The following is a 21,313-nucleotide window of genomic DNA, read 5'->3' on the forward strand; positions in this document are numbered from 1 at the left end:
GAACACAGTTCTACTCTGACACACATGAGGTCGCCATGAGTTGGAATCAACTCGACAGCAAATGGTTTTTTAAAAATTGTGTTGGATGTCATCCTGGCCTTCTGCACACTGAACAACCATATAAGTTGTTACATTTTACCCTGTACCTGGCCATGCTCACTGGGGCATGCTCACTGTGAAACTCAAAACCATGGCAGTGTACCAGGTAGAAATGCTTCACCTTCTTCAGTTCCTCCAGCTGAGAGAGTACACAGTTCTCCCTGATGACTTGCCACCCGGGGGACTGGCACCTGGCAATGATGTTTCCAGTGTAGCCTTTGCTACAGGGCAGGGTATACTCATCATTCTTGGACCCAAATCCAAAGACAATGTTGTTACACTGGGCTGGAAAAGAAAGGAAACAAAGGAAAAATGGCTCTGGAATACTGTGGCTCTCTATGAAACCATGTAGAAGTATTTAAATGCTTTGAAAATCATATTTTCAGAGACAAAATCCAGGCAAAATTGAGAAGTAGGAAAAGTTTATCTTTGATGCCCAGATTCTTCCATATCAGCACCCTGCTGTCTTCCTGAAGCAAGGTTTGTCCCTTTCCCTCCAGGTGCCAGGTCTATGTCAACAATCTCACTTTCAGTGGGCCAATAACTACTGTTGGTTGACATAGGGCTGGGCATGATGATTCTCTGGAAATCTTTGCAACCTTCAAGGGAATTCTAGAAAATAAGAAAATCTTTGAGACCCTATGGAACAAAGCAGTAACGATATGGTCAAAAGATGGGAAGTTGGATAAGGAGGTGATACTTCCTACTTTGTATCCCTTTAAAAGCTTCTCCCGTTGTGACTAGCCACTAATTCTTCTTGCAGATGGCTTAGTAGTATATTCTTACAATGATTGGGGCTGGGAGATAGAAACAGTGAATGGGAAATCCACAAGGGTTGTGATTTTTGTTTGTTTTCCCACATTACTGTATCTTAAGTGCCTAGAACCCAGTCTGGCACACTTCAGACACTTAGCATACATTTGTCAAATGAGTGCTGTTTAAAGAAAATGGCCCAGATTTTGACTGGAGAGGCTTAAGATTGATTATAAAGGAGTAAAATAAAAATATCTGAAAAAAAATATTGGGGTGTGTGTGTGTGTGTGTATGTGTGTGAAAGACCTGTATTACCTTTTCCAAACATTGAAAGAGCATTCTTTCCTTGGTTCCTGGGATTATGATTTAGAAACATTATCAGCCCCAGGGCTCTTTCAACATGTGTACCAGTAAACTATTGCTGAATTGTTTTCATCACAGCCTGCAGTGACATCAGTCTTCTACAACATTTACACTAAGAGACAGAGATCAGATTACTGATTAGCAAGGATCTGAAACAGTCAATAGAAGCTGGGTTTCATTGTGGTGGTGCTGGTGGATGGCTAAGAATTGCTGCCTGTTGTTACTGAGAGTCAGTTTTAGAACAATTGTGTATTGTAAACATCTCCAATCTACTGCCTAAGGACACAATGGAGCTACTAATTAAAGGACTCCCTTAACCTAAGCAGAGAACGGGAATTCAGTATTACCTTTTCCAAACACTCTGAAAGAGCCATCTTCTAATGGAAACAGCTTGTGGAGGGCTGCCTCAGCCTTCTCAGCCACCTGTTCAACAGCTGACAGCAGCTCTGATGGGCTGCTGGAACCAATGACTTCATATCCAACAATGATGCTTCCTTCCCTGCAATGAGTATGTGGACAGAAAAATGAGATTCATGCATTTTTTTCATTCAGTCACTCAGTGCCTACTCTGTCCGTGACATTGGGTCCATAGGAATAAACCACACTGACTTGACCCCTGCCTTCATGGAGCCTGCATTCTACCAGAAAAAACAAGTAAGAAACAAGGTACCACCAAATACATAAAACTGATTGTTGTTATTTTCAGTAGTTATGTTTTGTAAAGTCATCATGAACACTGAATTAACAAATACTGAACCATGGCTCCTAGGGAAAATACAAGGTTAGGTTCCTGTGAGCCTCTGGTCACAACATTTTCATCAATTGATTGATATATATCTTTGTTTTTATGTGTGTTTCTGTTTAAAGACACCTTATTCAATATACATTGTTGATTCATCACCACTGAGCTCACAGCCAACAGCACTATAACTTGTGCCTGAACGAAGCTTATCTAACAACATATTTTTTCCTGTAAGGTACACCACAGCCTTCTTGTGCTTAGAAACACCAGATAGCACTTCAGCACTACTCTCGGGGGCCATTTTAAATAGCAAAATCACCAACCAAAACACAAAAATGTGGAAAACGTGGCACTAAAAAGATCATGGAAAGGGCACCTATATTCAGTATGAGAGCTGAAACGAGAAGACAGAGGGTCACCTTCTTTGATCTCAGTTAGGAAAGTGCACATCAAGAAACTCAACTCTGCACATGTCTGTGAATGACTGTGAAAGTGCTGTGAGTATTGATTCGGGGTTACAAATACACTTTAGTGAGCAGGTGAATTTGCAAGTATGGAACTTACAAATAATGAGGAACAACTGTATATAATTACAAATTTGTTAAGTATTAATGAGAGACATGAACAGGTACAGTGATAAGAATAGCAGATAGGGGTGAGGCCCCACCTTAAATACGGCTGGTTGGGCAAGGTTTCTCTGTGAGGAGGGTCTTTGAAACTGAGGTCAAAAGGATGAGAAGAAAAGGCCAGCCATAAAAAGAGCACTGGGTTACCATGCCAGGCACAGAGAATAGCATGTGTGAAGATCCTGGGGCAGGAAAATGCCTGCGACTTTGACAAACTTAGACTAGTATGATTTAAATTCAATGAGCAAGGAAGAGAGCGGTAGATGATATTGGAAAGGTAGCCAGAAGCCGGGTCATATAGGGCCTTAGAGTTTGAGTTTTATTATTTATTAAAAAGTTTTATTCTTCATTAAAAGGCAGTAGCGTCATCAGATTTATTTTTTAAGGTAGCCGCTCTGGTTGTTGTATAGAAAATAGACAAAAAGGGAAGCAATCATGGAAGCTGGAAGACTAGTTAAGAAAGAGATGATGATGGCTTGAACTATTTGGATAGTAGGGCAGGGGTGATAAGTGGTCAGATTCAGGTTGTTATTTGAATCTGACTTGCTAATAGAGCAGATTTCAGGTGTAAGGAAAAGAAACCAGTCAAGAATGGCTCCAAGGAGTGCAAAAACAAATCATGATATATTTATACAATGCAATACTGCTCAGCAATAAAAAGGAATGAACCACTGATACTTAGAAAAACAAAAGTGAGTCTCAAAGACATTATGTGGAATGAAAGAAGACAGACAAATGAAAGCACATACTGCATGGTCTCATTTATATGCAGTTCTGCAGGCAAAACTGATCCACAATCAACACCCATGGAAGCAGCAGTCAAAAAATCAAATAATGGATTGGATTGGGCAAATCTGCTGTAAAAGACTTCTTTAAAAAGTTAAAAAGCAAAGGTGTCACTTTGAGGACTAAGGTGTGCCTGACCCAAGCCATGGTGTTTTCAATCACCTTGTACCCATGTGAAAGCTGGACAATGAATAAGGAAGACCAAAGAAGAATTGATGCCTTTGAATTACAGTGTTGGCAAAAAATATTGAATATACCGTGGACTGCCAAAAGAACGAACAAATCTGTCTTGGAAGAAGTACAGTCAGTATGCTCCTTAGACACAAGGATGGCAAGACTTTGTCTCACATACCTTGGACATGTTATCGGGAGGGATCTCAGTTCCTGGAGAAGGCATCATGTTTGGTGAAGTAGAGAGTCAGCAAAAAAGAGAAGACCCTCAGTGAGATGGATTGCCACAGCGGCTGCAACAATGGACTCAAACATAGCAATGATTGTGGCAATGGCTCAGAACTGGGCAGTGTTTTGTTATGTTGTGCATAGGGTCGCTATGAGTCAGAACTGACTCGACAGCACCTAACAACAACAACAACAGGCAAAACTAATCTATGGTGATAGAAATCAGATCGGTGGTTGTTTTTGGTGCATAAGAGTATGGAAATTCCCTGGCAAAAGGCACAAGGGGAACTTCGGGGTGATGGAAATGTTCGTCTTGATAGGTGAGTTATAAAAGTACTTGTCAAAACCAGAGCTTCAAACCAGTTCCTTCCTGTTGGAATCCCTGCTGAGAATTTGCATGTCTAGTAAGTTCCCAGGAAAGGCTAATGCTGCTGGTTAGGGACCGATTCTGAGAACCACTAGTAGAGCAGTGGTTCTCAGAATTTATTATACCTAAGAATAACCTGGAGCTCTTGTTAAAATGTAGATTCTGATTCAGTATATCTGGGGTAGAAAAGTAAACTAGAAGAATAGCACTAGGTCACATAAATATTAATTATTAATTGATGGATGAGAACCTCCAAAGCTCCAATGGTCATTTTCTTAATCACTGCATTGAATTACCACTCACAATGTATAAATAAATCCAAATACCCTTTCATGTAGCAATGATCACAATGCTTTTGCATCAAAATGGCACTTCTGTAGTATTTGCGAAGTGTTTTCTTACCTAGTATCTCATTTGATTTAATGAGGTTAAATTAGTTCAGTGGATATTAACAGTCCTGTTTGACAGATAAGTAACTTGCAACAGTGAGAGATAAAGATTAGTTTCAAATCAAATATGTAGAGAACCCCGTGGCCATTGAGTCGATTGCGACTCATGTTGTTGTTATGTTCCAACTCATACCCATAGTGGTCCTATATACAACAGAACGAAACACTGCCGGGCCCTGTGCCATCCTCGCGATCGTTAAGCCCACTGCTGCAGCCACTGTGTCACTCCCACTTATTGAAGGTTTTCCTCTTTTTTGCTGCCCCTCTACTTTACCAAGCAAGATGTCCTTCTCCAGGGACTGATCCCCGGACTCATAGTGACCATATAAGACAGAGTAGAACTGCCCTGAAACTTAAATAGTTGTGTTTTTTAGATTTTTGCCTATTTCACTGTGATTTTGTCTACAAATTATTTGAGACAGCTTATAAGATATATACAATGGGATATAAGTTAGAAGTATAAATAGAAAACCAGGACCAGGGAAAAGAAAAATATGAATATTGAATAAAAAAAGTACTATGATCGAGTTTCAATTTTGTCTATGAGTTCTCAGACAACAAAGCCAAAAAGGAAAATACAACTAATTATATAGACTTAAGTGTAAGAGAAAAAGTACTTTCCCCAGCATTACATTTTAAAGAAAATTACTCATGAGAGACATTTTATAAGAACATGCAATAACTTAAAGGACAATGTCCAGGACAAGATATTTATAGAAAATGCTGCTGAAATTTTCCTATGGCTGTTCTTTATGTGAACTGTGAAAAAAATATAAGAAGTCAAGTTATCTGACCTCTAAGCCACTTCTTCTATCAAGCAGACTAATAATAGTTGGTAATCAATGCATACATGTCTAGCTAACCAAATAACTTTTGGAATTAAAGCATAAACAAAGGATAATTTACTAAATATTTATTTGCTATAGACAATGACTACTGAGTTTTGAACTATAATGTATGCATGATATGTACACAAAAATACAAAATTTTGCCCAAGGCTTCTAGCTCCAAATTACATGACATCATGCCCCCTGTGTTTGCGAAAGAAAAAAATTCCACCCCTGCCCCACCCTTCACCCCTTCCCATATATTAAAAAAAAAAAAGTTACCATCAAGTTGACTCTGACTCATGGTGACCACATGTGTGTCAGAGCAGAAGTGTGCTCCATATGGTTGTCAATGGCTGAGTTTTCAGAATTAGATAGCCAGGTCTTTTTTCTGAGGCCCCCCTGGGTGAACTTGAACTTTTAACCTCTCAGCAGCCAAGTGTGGTTATTGCACCACCCAGGGACTCCTTCCCATACATACACACCGAAATCTCTTGCTTGCTCCCAAGCTCTGCCCTACCACTGTGGTTTTTCAATTCTGGTCTCTGATTCCCAGCGTGGAGGATGATCCTCAATATTTACGTTCCTAAAGTCATTTAAATGAAAATCTAGGCTTTACTCTTCAGACTTTTTAAAGCATCATAGACCCTTGTTTAGTGTTAGTAAGAGTCCTACCAATTTCCGCTCTGTTTTCTCTCAAGGACACTTGGAAACAGCACTAGGCATTCTGCAGGGCTGGTCTACAATTCGGATGATGTCCCTCTAAGGCCATTGTGTTACTTACCGAAATTGGGTGACCCGAACTGACTCAAAACCTTGAAGTTTTTTGTATGCTTCTGTAAGCTTACAAAGAGAACAAAAGACAATATGTTGATCTTTGTCCTTACACTTGACAAAAGCATTTGAACAAAAAATGGACATGGACAATAAATAAACCAACAGAACAGCTGTGCAGAGGAAAGAGATACAGTGGGAAAGGGCTGCAGGTCATACAACTGCAACAAATACATACAATTGTTAAAACTTATTTTTGAGGTTGCTAACTAATAAAGAGTGGGAAACCCTGGTGGCGTAGTGGTTAAGTGCTATGGCTCCTAACCAAAGGGTTGGCAGTTTGAATCCACCAGGCACTCCTTGGAAACTCTGTGGGGCAGTTCTACTCTGTCCTGTAGGGTCGTTATGAGTAGGAATCGACTCGACGGCACTGGGTTTGGTTTTTGGTTTCTAATAAAGAGTGAGTAACCAACTGCTGAGAATAGGGGATGAACTTGGTGCCAGATTATATAATAATTTCACCCAAATCCACTTTCTCCTCAAAGTTAAGCCATTAACATTCACAGGTACTTGTACTGAATCTATGTGCGAAATATTTGCCCATGTCTTCAGTTGGAACCACACTTGAATCATCCTAGGCGGAGGTGCTCCGATCTAGCTTTCTCGTGACCTTGTTATGATGTCTGGTTTTGCTCAGTAACTCACTTCAGCCTTTGATAAGAGAGACTGTATGGAATAAATTCTAAATGTTGGGGATTGAACTTAGTTTATGAAATGTTCTTTTGACAGATAAGATACATGAAATAATAAAGAAGCTTAGTATGATATTACCCAAATAAATGGGCCAAATTGAACACAAGAAAAGTAGAAAGAAGTCAACTGCTAAACTCTTGTAGAAGAAAGATGCTGAAAGTGTCTCAGTTGTTGACAGAGCAAATACCTGTTTTGTAACGACTCATTGAAAATTGATAATTAGGAACATGTATTAAACAGACATGTTAAATTAAAATCACTTAGGTTTAGCAAGCCATTCGTATGGAGTAAGTGGAAAGTACTTACTCGAATTTCAATTTCAGTTGTATATTTGGAGTATATAGCAGATGATGAATTCAAAAGATCTTTTGTAAATTTTTCATTAATTTTGAAACTGCCCCAAATCTCTGTGGGAAAAAAATACTTATAGATACAAAAGTTATTAACTGAATTTTATTAGTAGCATAAAAAAAAAAGTTGCTGGCAAGTAGATCTCAATCATAGTGACCTCATGCGTGTCAGAGTAGAACTGTGCTCTGTAGGGTTTTCAATGGCTGATTTTTCAGAAGCAGATCACCAGGTCTTTCTTTCAAGGTACCTCTGGGTGGACTCAAACATCCAACCTTTTGGTTACCAGCTGAGCCTGTCTGCACCACCTGGGGATTCCAGCATAAAATTACAGAGGTACAATTCAAAACTCATGTATTCAACAAGTGGTATTTTCATTTCTTTTCAAAAAATTAATTTTGGCCTGAAATAATATGGGAAGACTACTTAAAACCCCAGTTTTCAATCATGCAACTGGAACAGTAATGGGAAAGTGCTGTTAATTGAGATAAACTCACAAATAGGAAAATGTGCAGCCGCTCATGGGTGGCCCCAAAAAAGGCAGTCACATAACACTGGACTATGTCTCCATCCAGGAATTGAGTTTAAACATTGTCCCTGTTTAAAATATTTAAAAAATGAAAAATACCACTACTTACTAACTCCCAATAGGCCCCTATCTTACCTATTGCTAGTACTTTCCTGCCCTGGGACAGGTCTTTCCCCATCTCGGTATGTACAAATTCTGCTAATCCTTCATTCAAGGACTTCACAAATGCTACTTCCTCTGTGAAACCTTCCCTGATCCCCAAATGCAAACAGTTTCTCTCTCCTCTAAATTCCTGCAGTATTTTACCTATACTGCTCTCACATCTACACATCTGTACAGTCTCATCTTCCACACTATGCTGGAAGCCCTTATGTGTGTAATCTATGCCTGATCCATCCTTGTATCCCTTGAAGTTTGATCAGACATTACCTTAGTTATCTAGTGTTGCTATAACACAAATACCACAAGGGGGTGGCTTGAATGAACAGAAATTTATTTTCTTACAGTTTGGGTGGCTAGAAGTCCAAATTCAGGGCACCGGATCTAGGGGAAGTCTCTCTCTCTCTCTGTCTGCTCTGAGGGAAGATCTTTGTCTTTTCTCAGCTTCTGTTTCTTGGTTCCTTGGAGATCTCATGGGTGGCATGCATCTATTGTTCCCCATCTCTGTTTCCTTGCTTCCTTACTTAATCTGCTCTTTTTTTATCTCAAAAGAAATTGATTTAAGACACACTCTATACTAACTGGAGCCATGGTGGCACTAACGAAAAGGTCAGCAGTTCAAACCCACCAGCTGTTCCTTGCAAACCCTATGGGGCAGTTCTACTTTGTCCTATAGGGTCGCTATGAGTTGGAATTGACTTGATGGCAACAGGCTACAATAATACTGCCTCATTAACATAACAAAGAAAACCCATTCCCAAATGAGATTATAACCATAGGTACAGGGATTAGGATTTACAACACATATTTTGGGCGTACACAATTCAATCCATACACACATAAACCAATCTTTCCAAAGGTAGGCTTTCATCAATATTTGTTGAAGAAATTATATTGTCTTCTTGTATTTCAGCCTGTCCTGCTCAACTAGATTGCTAACTCATATAGGGCAAGGGAAAGTGTCCTCTCAGAATTTACCCCAGATCTGAGTGTGAAGGTGGTACTTGATAAATGTGTTGCCTTAATCAGAATTACTGTGGTCTTGGGAAGGGGAAGGGGATCCCAGGATGCCCAGTAAAGCTGGGTTGTTTCAGGCTCCTTCCTTACACTTGCTTAGCTCCATCAACATTTGGAGTTTCATGATGAGTAGGGTAGTTCTTGAGGAAGCTTCTTAAAATCCTTTAAGACCTGGAGAACAGGTCATTTGGCTCACCTCATCATCCACCAAACATGAATCTAAGTCAGTAGTAGCTCCTTCCACTTACACTGGTTTCCTAAACTAGACTTTTAATTTTGCTTGGTTTTGGTAATACATTCAATACACATAACATATTTGTTGGCTATTTTGGAGCATTTCATTCAGTTTATTCACTATGTATTCCTCCTGCTTTCACACCTCTAAACTTCCCTTTTCTGGAGGTTGATGTTGGCAATATATACCTCTCTATATATCTATACCAATATTGATACCAATTTTGATATCTCTATCTATCTATATATATGGCAAGAGGGTAGGAAGAAAATTATATTTACTTAAGCAGTTCTCCTACTGGAGATGTCAGTGACTTTCCCCAAATCTCAATAGAATTACAGAATTGCAGAGCTGGATGAACTCATGATGTTCAAATGTCAACTCAAGTTTCTGAATCTCCTGTATTTATAAAGGTCTGTGTCCAACCAAGACTAAAGGAGTATATCCTCACTGCCCTTCAACCTACCTGCAAACACTAGTTCTTCTCAGGGAAGCAAAGAACAATACGTGGGCAAAGAACCAGAGTCCCCTCTCTGTTGCATGCTGGTATGGGAGGGAACTCCAGCCCAGAGCTGCCCTCCTAGTGTTCCATGTGCTTACTTGTTTTCTCACAGAAACTGGTACTCTGATCGAGGTTGCTGAGATGACATTCACAGCTCTGGAGTGATCCTGTCATGCGAAGGTAGCATTTCTGGGGATCAAGGCACGTGGGAGGAAACCAGGCATAGCCATCTTCACAACCACACTGTAAGGTTCCATTCAGGCTGCTACAGTCTGTGTGAAAATAGAGTTTAGTTTCATGGAGTTTGGTTAATATGATGACTATTCCTGAATTCTGCTCCCTGGCTCTGACTCAGAGTCTGAAAGTAGTATTTCTTACAAAATGCTGAAAACAGATGGCAATATATTTATGATGAGGAAATGTCCAGTCAGTTGGCTCTGAGGTTGGTTATCAGAAACCTAAAACCAAAACAAAACCAGTTGCCATTGTTGAGTTGACTCCAACTCATGACAACCCTATGTGTGTCAGAGTAGAACTGCACTCCATAGGGTTGGTTTTCAATGTCTGATTTTTCAGAAGTATATAGCCAGGACTTTCTTCCGAGTTGAGTCTGTAGACTCAAACTGCCAACTTTTCAGTTAGCAGCCAAGTGCGTTAACCATTTACACAATCTGGGAACTCCATCAGAAACCTAGTAAATCAAAACAAAATGGCTGGTGTTAGTGTTCAAAAGAATGGTGCATACCGAGTGGACAGTCCTTGCAGTGGGAAAGAGAAGCAGAAGAGGACATTTGCAATCAAGGAGTTATTTGAGGGGTTCCAGAGGATATCTGACCAATATATTATCAGATGCTCTTCCCTCCCCCAACCATACATTTACCATCATTCCAAAGTAAACCTTATAAACAAGATGGAGAAGGCAGAAAGACTATTTTTTGACAGGTATGTTGAAAAGTTCCATCAGCCAATCCTGGCAATCCTTCTATATGACCTGAAATTTCCACCAAAAGTCATTCTTTTTTAATAGACAAAAAAAAGTGGGTCTTCAGAAATCTTTGTGAAAATACGCATGAAGTTGTGCAGTGAATGGGAAGGATTTTAGAAATGAAAACATAAGGAGTGTTTAAATACCTTTTCTGCCATTTTACCAGCTGGGTGACTTTGGTTAAGTTATTTAATGACTCTGAACCTCAGTTTCTTCACGTTTAAGATTGAAATAATAAAGCCTCCTTCTCAGTTGATTGTAAGTGTTGTGACAGTTAAAAGGTAATGTCTGGGTATGTCATGAACCCTATGGCAACCCCTAAAAAAAAAGGCGTAACAACAACAACCAAAAAAAAAAAAAAAAAAAAGGAAGCGTAAATAATAAGCTGATAATGGAGATGAAGTGAAACCTTACAGAATATTCAATCCAAAAGAAGTTTGAATAAGAAGGAAAAAAGAAACAAAGAACAGATGCAACAAATAGAAGCTCACCTCCCTGGCACTGCTCTCACAGGAACCCGGGATAAAACACAATCCATCAGCAAATCTTATTGGCTCTGATTTCAAATATGTCTGGAATGGACCATTTCTCACCCCACCACCCACTCCAAGCTACTGTCGTGTCTGGATCATTGCAGTAGCCTTCTGTTTGGTCTTCCTGCTCCCAGTCTTACCTTCTCCCCACACCCTTTGCCTATTCCACACATAGCAGCCAGAGTGACCTTTGAAAAACACAAGTCATATCATGTTACTTCTCTGCTTAAAACTCTTCGTTAACTTCCAATCTCATACAAGATGAAAGACCTAGTCCTTATAATGGTATACACAACCCCCTATGATCTGACTTCCCCTCTTCCCTTCTGGTCACGTTTTGTACCACTCTCTCCCTCCATCATTCTCCAACCACACTGGCCTCCTTGCTGTTCCTTAAATGTGGCCAGTATGCTTCTGCCTCAGGGCCTTTGCATTTACTGTTCCCTTTGTTTAAGTGTTTTCCCCCCAGACACTAACACTTCTTTCAGGTCTTTGCTATAAAGTCACCTCAGCAGACAGGCTTTCCCTGACCACTCTGTTTACAACAACAAATTCTCCTACCACACCGAACTCCCTTTATATTTCTTCATTGCATTTATCACTACACAATGCATAATATTATATATACATGCACTTACATGTAATATGTACCATATTATGTATATATGCTTATTTTCTATTTTCTGCATCTCTCCACTTGATTATATGCTCTATGAGGAAATTCCTTTTGTTCGCTGCTCTACCTCCTGTTCATGGCATAAAATAGGCCCACTAAATACAAGTTGAATAGATAAATGAATTAATGGTATGAGCTCAATGCTAACTAGAAGGGACAGTACAGGCACGCAGAATCTCTCCAAGTCCCTAGCAGAGACCCATTAGTAAGGCTGTGTTTATCAGAAGTCAAAAAAGACAACACAAGTGAGAAGCAACATGGTGGAGCACGACGGTTTTCAAAGTGTGGGGCCCAAATCAACAGCATCAGTTTTACCTGGGAACTTTTAAGAAATGCAGATACTTGTCCTTAACTCAGATCTCCCGAATTATAATTCTAGGGATGGAGTCCAATAATATGTATTTAAACGAGTCCTTCAGGTGATTTTGATGCATGATGCATGCTAAAGTTGGAAAACTACTGGCATAGTGGAATGAATATGAACTACAGATCACAAATGAATTTTAATCCTGAACCATTTTTGGCCAACAGGCTGGCTGTGAATTGAATTAATATGCGTCACTTCTGAGTTAGAAAATTCAGCTGCCTAAGTGAGACCTTCCAGTGCTCTGTTTCCCTTTGACTCACCAAAGAGCACGTTCAAGGTAATGGTAGATTCATCAGTCTGGGTCCCCGAGTGACTACTGCAAACACAGTCCCTCTATGGGTCTAACACGGACATGTAGCATGATGAAGAAATAAAACCTTTATTCTTTTAAGCCACAAAGATTGTGGCGATGCTTGTTTTCATAATGTTACCTAACCAAAACTGACCGATGCACCCACTTTCTCCATTTACACTACCAGTCACCAGAGTTGACTTACATGTGGTAGCCTTTACTCTGATAATCTCCACTGACCCATGTAACAATAATGATGGAGGCTTCAAGAGCTTTAGAAGATTCTTCAAGTTCTTTTTCTCATTAGAATCTCTATAGGCCATCTGAAGAAGCAGTTCATATTCCTGGACTGGGCCTGGAGAGAGAAAGACAGTAGAACCCTCTTTCTTCACTCAGTTTGTGAGGGAAATATTGCCGAGGAAGTGACTGCGACGCAATCACGGTATTTAGCCTGGAGGTCATAGAGTACACGAGCTGCTCTTATTGAGTTCTACTCATCTAGGCATTGACTAAAATACATACCCAGACCAAGAACATGAGACAGCTCCCACCTATGTCTAATATATATGTCTGTCCTCTCACTTCTGCCAATCCAGCTGCTCCCAAGCTCTCACTCCCACCCCCAGCATCACCTGGATTTTATACTTTGTCAGGGAACAACCAGAGTTCCTATGACAAGACTAAAAGGAGCTCCAAAGAAGATATACAAATGGTCAAAAAGGAACATGAAAAAAATGCTCAACATTGTTAGTCATTCTATTACCACAACCAGTTGCTGTCTCGTCGGCTCTGACTCATGGTGACTCCATATGTGTCAGAGTAGAACTGTGCTCCATGGGGTTTCCAGTGGCTGATCTTTTAGAAATAGATCTCCAGGCCTTTCTTTTGAGGCACCTCTGGGTAGATTCAAACCTCCAATACTTCAGTTAGCAGCTGTAATGGACTGAATTTTGTCCCCCCAAAATATGTGTCCACTGGTTAGGCCATGTGTGGTTGTCCTCCATTTTGTGATTTTCCTATGTGCCATAAATCATAATCTCTGCTGTGGTTAAAGAGGATTAGGGTGGGTTGTAACACCCTTGCTCAGGCTACATCCCTGATCCAATGTAAAGGGAGTTTCTCTAGGGTGTGGTCTGCACTGCCTTTTATCTTACAAGAGCTGAAAGGAAAGGGAAGCAAACAGAGTTGGGGACCTCATACCACCAAAAAGCAGCACCAGGAGCAGAGCGTGTCCTTTGGACCTGGGGTTCCTGCACAGATAAGCTTCTAGTCCACAGGAAGACTGATGAAAAGGACTTTCTTCCAGAGACGACAGAGAGAAAAACTTCCCCTGAAGCTGACGCCCGAATTTGGACTTCTAGCTACTAGACTGTGAGAAAATAAATTTCTCTTTGTTAAAGCCATCCACTTGTGGCATTTCGGTAATAGCTGCACTAGATGACTAAGATAGCAGCCAAGCATGTTAACTGTTTGCACAACCTAAGGACTCCAATGAGTCATTCCAAAAACTTAACCAAACCTGTTGTTGATGAGTCGATTCCAACTCATAGCAACCCTATAAGACATAGTAGAACTGCCTCCATAGGGTTTCCAAGGAGCAGCTGGTGGATTCAAATTGCCAACTTTTTGGTTAGCAGCTGAGCTCTTAACCACTGTGTCACCAGGACTACAATTAGTCCTTAGGGAAATACAAATCAAAACCCTAATGGCATACCACGTCATACCTACCAGGATGGCTATAATCAAAAAATAACAAGTGTTTGTGAGAATGTGGTGAAATTCGAACCTTCATCCATTGTTGGTAGGAATGCAAATTGGTGCAGCCGCTATGGAAGACTGAAGAAGAATTGATTCCTTTGATTTATGGTGTTGGTACGGAATATTGAATATACTATGGGCTGCCAGAAGAGCGAACAAATCTGTCTGGGAAGAAGTACAGCCAGAATGCTCATTAGAAGCTAAGATTGTGAGACTTCGTCTCACATACTTTGGACATGTTATCAGGAGGGACCAGTCCCTGAACAAGAGTACTGGCTTGGTCTGGGAGCATCTTAGTGCAGGAACGTCAGGTCCAAAGGATGCACTCTGCTCCTGGAGCTGCTTTCTTGGGGATATGACGTCCCCAACTTTCTGCTTGCTCCCCTTTCCTTTTATCTCTTGAGAGATAAAAGTTGGTACAGGCCACACCCCAGGAAAACTCTTTATATTGGATCAGGGATGTGACCTGGTAAGGGTGTTACAACCCCACCCTAATCCCTTTAACATAAAATTACAATCACAAATTGGAGGACAACCACAGAATACTGGGAATCACAGCCTAACCAAGTTAATACATGCTTTTTGGGGGGGGACATAATTCAATCCATGAGAGATATCATGCATGGTAAAGTAGAGGGTCAGCAAAAAAGAGGAAGACCCTCAATCATATGGATTGACACAGTGGCTACAACCATGGGCTCAAACATAGCAATGGTTGTGAGGATGGCACAGGACTGGGCAGTGTTTCATTCTGTTGTGGATAGGGCTGCTATTAGTCAGAATCAACTTAAGTGCACCTAACAACAACAAGAACAATGGAAAGCAGTTTGGTAGTTCCTCAATAAAGTTAAACAGAATTACCATATGATCCAACGACTCTACTTCTAGGTATGTACTCGAAAGAATCTAAATCAGGTGTTCAAACAAAAACTTGAATAAGAATGTTTCCATTGCAGCATTATTCACAATAGCCAAAAGAAAGAACTCAGATGCCCATGAACTAATGAATGGATAAAGAAATTGTGGTATATACATACAATGGAATATTATTCAGGCATAAAAATAAATGAAGTACAGATACATGCACGGAAACCCTGGTGGCATAGAGGTTAAGTGCTATGGCTGCTAACCCAAAAGTTGGCAGTTTGTATCCACCAGGTGCTCCTGGGAAACTCTATGGGGCAGTTCTACTCTGTCCTATAGGGTCGCTATGAGTCGGAATTGGCTTGGCAGCAATGGGTTATGGTTTTTTATTTGTGGATACATGCTACAACATGTATGAACCTCAAAAATATGCTAAGTGAAAAAGCCAAGCATAAAAGGTCACCCATTGTATGATCCCATTTATGTAAGATACCCAGAATAGGCAAATCCATAGAGACAGAAAGCAAGTGAGTGATTTTCAGGGGCTGAGGGAGAGAAAATGGGGAGTGACTGCGTGATGGGTATCGGGTTTCTTTTGGGGTGATGAAAAATTTCTGGAACTAGAGAGCCATGATAGTTGTGCAACATTGCGAATGCATGAAATGCCACTGAACTGTACACTTTCAAATGGTTAAAATGGTAAATTTTATGTTATGTGTACTTTACCACAATTATGAAAAAAAAAAAAGACTGAAGGGAGAAGTGAGAAAACCCTGGTCATTCTTCCTTCTCCCTGCCTCAGTTCAGACTCCTTGAAGCATTTCCAGTATAAAAGCCTCAAATTAACATCTTTTATCCAAAAAGTCCTTCCTTCTCCTGTAAAAAATATTCTATTAATTAGCTGAGTTTGAGTATTCATATGAAATGTAAAATCAAAACAAAACAAATCCTTATTTCAGCCCTGCGTGTTCCTCTACCTCCACCGTTATCATTTCTCAGTGTGTTTTCTTTCCCCAAGGAAAGATTATTAATTGTTTTGGGCTGGGAGAGAAGATGGATCATATGAGTCTTCTCCCACTCAAAATTCATTTAGATACACTCATATGAAATGTGGATAAAATTCCAGGAAGGATCCAAGACCTGAAGTTCATATATGGATACGAGATCAAGAACGTGAAGAAATTTAGAGAAAATGAGGAAATGGGTGAGCATCTTTTTATCCTGGGTCTCATTTCAGTGCTATTGGCAGTGGAACCTCTTAGAAATCTGATGGATTTCTCAGGGCAGTGCTATGCCTGCTTCAGGGACAGATAAGATGAGGAGCATTTATGAGACTGTCACGTTCCTTAAGGGCCCTGGAGGGCTAGACAGAAGGCAGTTTTATAAGAAAGAAGATGGATCAACCCCAGGCTTCTCAGAAGAAAAGGCAGAGCGGGTAACAGGGCACAGACTGAGATTGAGATATGTCCGAGAAAGAAAAGACCTCTATCCCCACAGCACCCACCACCGCACACTGCGGGGCCTCAGTCCATCCCTTACTCTCTCCACCTCCTTAGAAGTGGAACCCCTGCCCGAGGCCTTGGGGATTGCCCCAAGAGGTGGGGAGCTGAGAAGATTCCCACTCTTACTGCCAGGCAGGTCAGAGGCTGTGAGAAGAGGAAAAGGGTGAGCCTGGTCACATAGTCAGCAGTCGGTGCCACTGGTTCTGCAGCCAGGCTGGCTAGGTCTGAATCCTGGCTCTTGCCCCTAACTCTGTGTCTTAGTTTCACTCTCCATAAAATAAAAATGATTACTGTACCTAACTTGGAGAGTCAGTGTGAGGATTTAATTCATCTGACGCACTTAAGGAAACCCTGGTGGAGTAGCAGTTAAGTGCTATGGCTGCTCACCATAAGGTCAGCAGTTTGAATCCACCAGGGGCTCTTTGGAAACTCTATGGGGTAGTTCTACTCTGTCCCATATGGTCGCTATGAGTTGGAACTAACTCAATGGCAATGGGTTTTTTTTTTTTTAATGCACTTAAAATAGTGCCTGGCACATAATAACAGCTCAATAAATACCTGTTGTATTTTTAACTTATTTTTATTGCCAGTAAAGATGTATTTTGTATCATTCCAAGTTGAAATTTTAATTTCATTTTTCACAGAATTGCAGTCACACATGGTTGGAGGGTCTATGGTACTATTATCACATTGCTGTTCCACAAATTCACTGAGCAGTATAAAGGCTTTGATGGACTGACTGGGACCTAGTGACCAATCCTGTGCATCACTGTTTCCATGAAGAAATGCATTTGGTGTTGGGAATATCAGACAGGCCCCAAAATCAAATTTCATCACACAGTTTATTCCTAGACTGAGGACTGCGCCCGTTAATTACCTTTTTAGGATTAAGGTAAAGCAGGAGAGGAAGTATACAGAGCAACTATTTACCAGGCATGCAAGATACTACACTGATATTAGGTTATTTAATTCTCACTAATGCTTTGCTAGTAGTAATTGCTGTTATTCTCCTTTTACAGATATTGAGACAATTAAAAACACACCAAAATTATACAAGCAGTCAGAAGCACTGCTTGTATTTGAACCCAGGTCTCTTGACACCAGAATCTTCTGTACCGTGCCATATAATGGAGTCTCACCTGGATACTTTTTCTTATTCACATTGAGTTCTCTTTTTGTTTTGTTGCCATCATTTCTCTGTTAAAAAGAAAAGAAAATAGTTGTGGTGAGGCTTTGGAGTGTGTACTTCACAAGGCCTTGTTGAGTTTCCCAATGAACTGAAAATGTGAATCTGCAATCCAAGCCAGGGGTGGTAGAGAAGTGCCAGGAAAGGCTTCACTGAGACAGCTTTCAGCAAAGTCCTGAATGAGGTGCAGAAGATAATATGGCTGAAGGAAGAGCTTTCTGAGCAGAAGGAATAGCACTTGCAAAGACCCAGGGGTACGAATATGCTTTCCATGTGGAGGCAGAGTGAGGTGGCCAGTGTAGTTGGAGAGGCACAGGAGGTGAGGTCAGAAAGGTGTCTCCAGGGAAGCAGGTTGTATAGGTCTTTACAGCTCATGGTAAGAACTTTAGCTTTTTCTTGAGTGAGACAGGAACCCATTGGGGAGTTTTAAATAGAGAAAAGGCATGCTCTAATTTACTTTCGCGAAGGTTCAATCCCGCAGCCATGCTGAGAATTGGCAAGCACAGAAGCAATGAGAGCATCAGGGGTTATTGACATAATACAAGTGAGTAGCAGTAGTCCTGGAGGTGGTGAGACTAAATTGGAATTTGAGCATATTCTGAAGATAAAGCCAAAAGCATTGCTGATGTTTCGATACAGAATGTGAGAAAAAGAGAAGAATCAAGCTTGGCACCAAGATTTTTTCCCTAAGCAGCTGGAGGGGTGATGACGTGGCTTGTTGTGACAGGGAAGAAAGAATAGGTTTGGTGGGAAAAAAAAAAATCAAGAGTCTAATTTTGGATATATTGAGGTAAGGGATCTTTTGTGCATCCAAGCAGAGATACCAAGTAGATACTGGATATATGAGTGTGGGGTTCAGGGGAGAATTCTGAGATGGAGATACAGTCAAACCTGCAAAAGCCAGAACCTGTGTAAGCTGGAAAAATGTCAGAGAAGGGAAATTCAAATATTTTCCACTAATAGAGAGTGACAGAAAAGTGGCAAGACCTGCCAAAAGTGGAAAACTTACGAGGCAGTCTCCTCGAGTTTCAGCTCTCACAGGTTTCACTGTATAAATTTGGGAGTTATCAGCCTACACCAAAAACTAAACCTGTTACTGTCGAGTTGACTTCAACTCATAGCGACCCTAAAGGACAAAGTAGAACTGCCCCATAGAGTTTCCAAGGCTGTAATCTTTACGGAAGCAGACTGCCACATCTTTGTCCCATGGAGTGTCTGGTGGGTTCGAACCACCGATCCTTCAGTTAGCAGCCCAGCACTTAACTACTGCACCACCAGGGCTCCTTACATCAGCCTATTAAAACCATAAGCCTAGATGAAAGCATTAAGAGAGTGAATATAGGTAGGGAAGAGAGGATCCGAGGACTGCTAATGTCAATCCATGTGCGTTTTCTGTTTTAAAAAGACCATGTTACAGAATGTGTGGAGCTAGAAAAGATCTCCAGGATGGTTTAGTCCTAGGTCGTCATTTTGTAGTTAGGTTATTTATGTTCCAAAGAGATGTAATAACTTGTCCAAGGCCACACAACAAAAGTTGAAACAAGAATATTGGCAATGTTGAGACAAGAACCCAGGATGTTTGATTCCAAGTCCATTAAATTTTGTAGCTTCAGTTTTGGACAGAGCTGGAGAGAAATGTAGAACAAAATTCAAATTTACAAAAAAAAGACCAGGCTTGCTAATCTGACACAGACTGGAGAAACCCCAAGAGTACGGTCCCCTGGACACTCTTCTAACTCAGAATTGAAGTCACTTCTGAGGTTCACCCTTCAGCCAAAGTCTATAGGACCAAGAATAACACACATGAAGAGCGCGCTCCATAGTTCAATTCATGCATAGGAGACCACTGGACACACCAACCCAAAAGCAAAGATAAGAAGGCAAGAAGGGATACAAAACCTGGATATATGGAAACAGGGAAGCCAGGGTGGAGAAGGGGAGAGTGTAGACACAACATGGGGTTGATAACCAATGTCACAGAACGATTTGTGTACTAACTGTTCAATGAGAAACTAATTTGCTCTGTAAACTTTCACCTAAAGTACAATTTAAAAAAAAAATTGTTGCTTCAGCCACCTGGAGAATGATGGTTTCTAAAAGTGCCAGGAGAAAGGAGAGGCGGTAGAGAGGAAATTCAGACTGTGCTCCAACTCACCCCCGGGATGCCATCTCTCCCCTCCATGATTGTGAAGAACGAGATGAGCCAAAACACTCCAACTCTCATCTTCTGGAGTCTCTCTCCTGTTCCCTGAACTGAACGTAAAGGCGAGCAGTGTAACATACAAGGCTGACGCACAAAAACAAGTCATTCAAGCCAAAATCTAAAAAACGCACACATCGCTAGTGCCTAACTGAGCTGATCAGAAGCCCTGAGTATTTAATCATTTTCCACTTCATGTAGCCTGATACACGGTTTTTTCTGCTTCCATTGCAGAAGGTAGTGTCTTTACGAATTTACTAGAAAACTGTTCTTAGGCAATTGAGTTTGACTAAACGCAGACTGTTTTAAAATCATTGCTTAACTTTGCAATTAGGTGCATTTAACGTCATGCCTTTTATATTTGACCGAGATTTCCCTTTCATCTCAGTAAAGACAGACATTAAAATAATCAAGGACCCTTAGGATTATTAATACTAGCATAGATCGAATGTTTAAGAATAGAAATAGTCGTAAATCGATCCAGCAAATTTCTCTTTTATAATTGGTGTAAATACTAGCAAATTGTTCTCAACTTTATGGGTATTTCAGAATAACTGGGGTAAAACTCAGCACATACTCATGGTCAAATATTAATCATTTATACCCAGGTTATTTGATGTCAAAGGAAAATCAGAATGAGAGAGAACTGCTCTATTCAATACCGTAGCCACTAGGCACACGTAGCTATTTAAATTTTAATTTTATTTAAAATTTTATGAAATTTAAAATTCAGTTTCTCAGTCACCCTAGCCACATGACAAGTGCTCAACAGCCATATGGAGTTAATGGCTACCATACTGGACAGTTCAGATACAGAACATTTCCATCATTGCTGAAAGTAATATTAGATAGCACTGACAGAACATGAAGCGGTTCTTCCCTGTGGCCTCACAAACTCTTTTACATCTCCTCAGAAAAGACGAAAAACAATGGATCTCAAACTCAATAACACACCATTAGTATAAGTGGCTTTGATTAGCAGAACGGAGACAGAGTCAGGCTCTTCCTTCCAGCCTTGACCTTGCTTCCTCGGTGTACTTTAAAAACGTCATGAGCACACTTCCATCTCGGCCAGCACTGCCCCCCACTTCAGCTCTCTGCTCTGAAAGAGAAGAAAAGAGATATTGGAGGCCCGGGGATGACAGCCATGTGGCCCACATTTTGGCAAAGACCTTATCTCGGGCTTTTGGGGGAAACACGGAGAAATCAGCAACCTGACACA

At 40.7% G+C, this 21,313-nt stretch overlaps 1 protein-coding gene across 1 annotated transcript in view; it reads right to left on the bottom strand.

Moving 5' to 3' along the window:
* The window catches only part of ADGRF1 (adhesion G protein-coupled receptor F1), a 34,453-nt gene extending 13,537 nt beyond the window's left edge, over positions 1-20,916 (bottom strand). Inside the window, exons 1-9 of the mRNA XM_049893776.1 lie at positions 20,906-20,916; positions 20,047-20,144; positions 17,845-17,902; positions 12,787-12,936; positions 9,827-10,000; positions 7,245-7,345; positions 6,196-6,254; positions 1,563-1,714; positions 221-384 (exon numbers count right to left, since the gene is read on the bottom strand). Of these exons, the coding sequence (XP_049749733.1) occupies positions 221-384; positions 1,563-1,714; positions 6,196-6,254; positions 7,245-7,345; positions 9,827-10,000; positions 12,787-12,936; positions 17,845-17,902; positions 20,047-20,144; positions 20,906-20,912 (963 nt within the window). The 5' untranslated portion in view covers positions 20,913-20,916. The remainder of the gene's footprint in view (positions 1-220; positions 385-1,562; positions 1,715-6,195; positions 6,255-7,244; positions 7,346-9,826; positions 10,001-12,786; positions 12,937-17,844; positions 17,903-20,046; positions 20,145-20,905) is intronic.
* Positions 20,917-21,313: the final 397 nt, after the last annotated feature.

The sequence above is a fragment of the Elephas maximus genome, chromosome 1 (assembly GCF_024166365.1).
Source record: "Elephas maximus indicus isolate mEleMax1 chromosome 1, mEleMax1 primary haplotype, whole genome shotgun sequence".
Lineage (NCBI taxonomy): Eukaryota > Metazoa > Chordata > Mammalia > Proboscidea > Elephantidae > Elephas > Elephas maximus.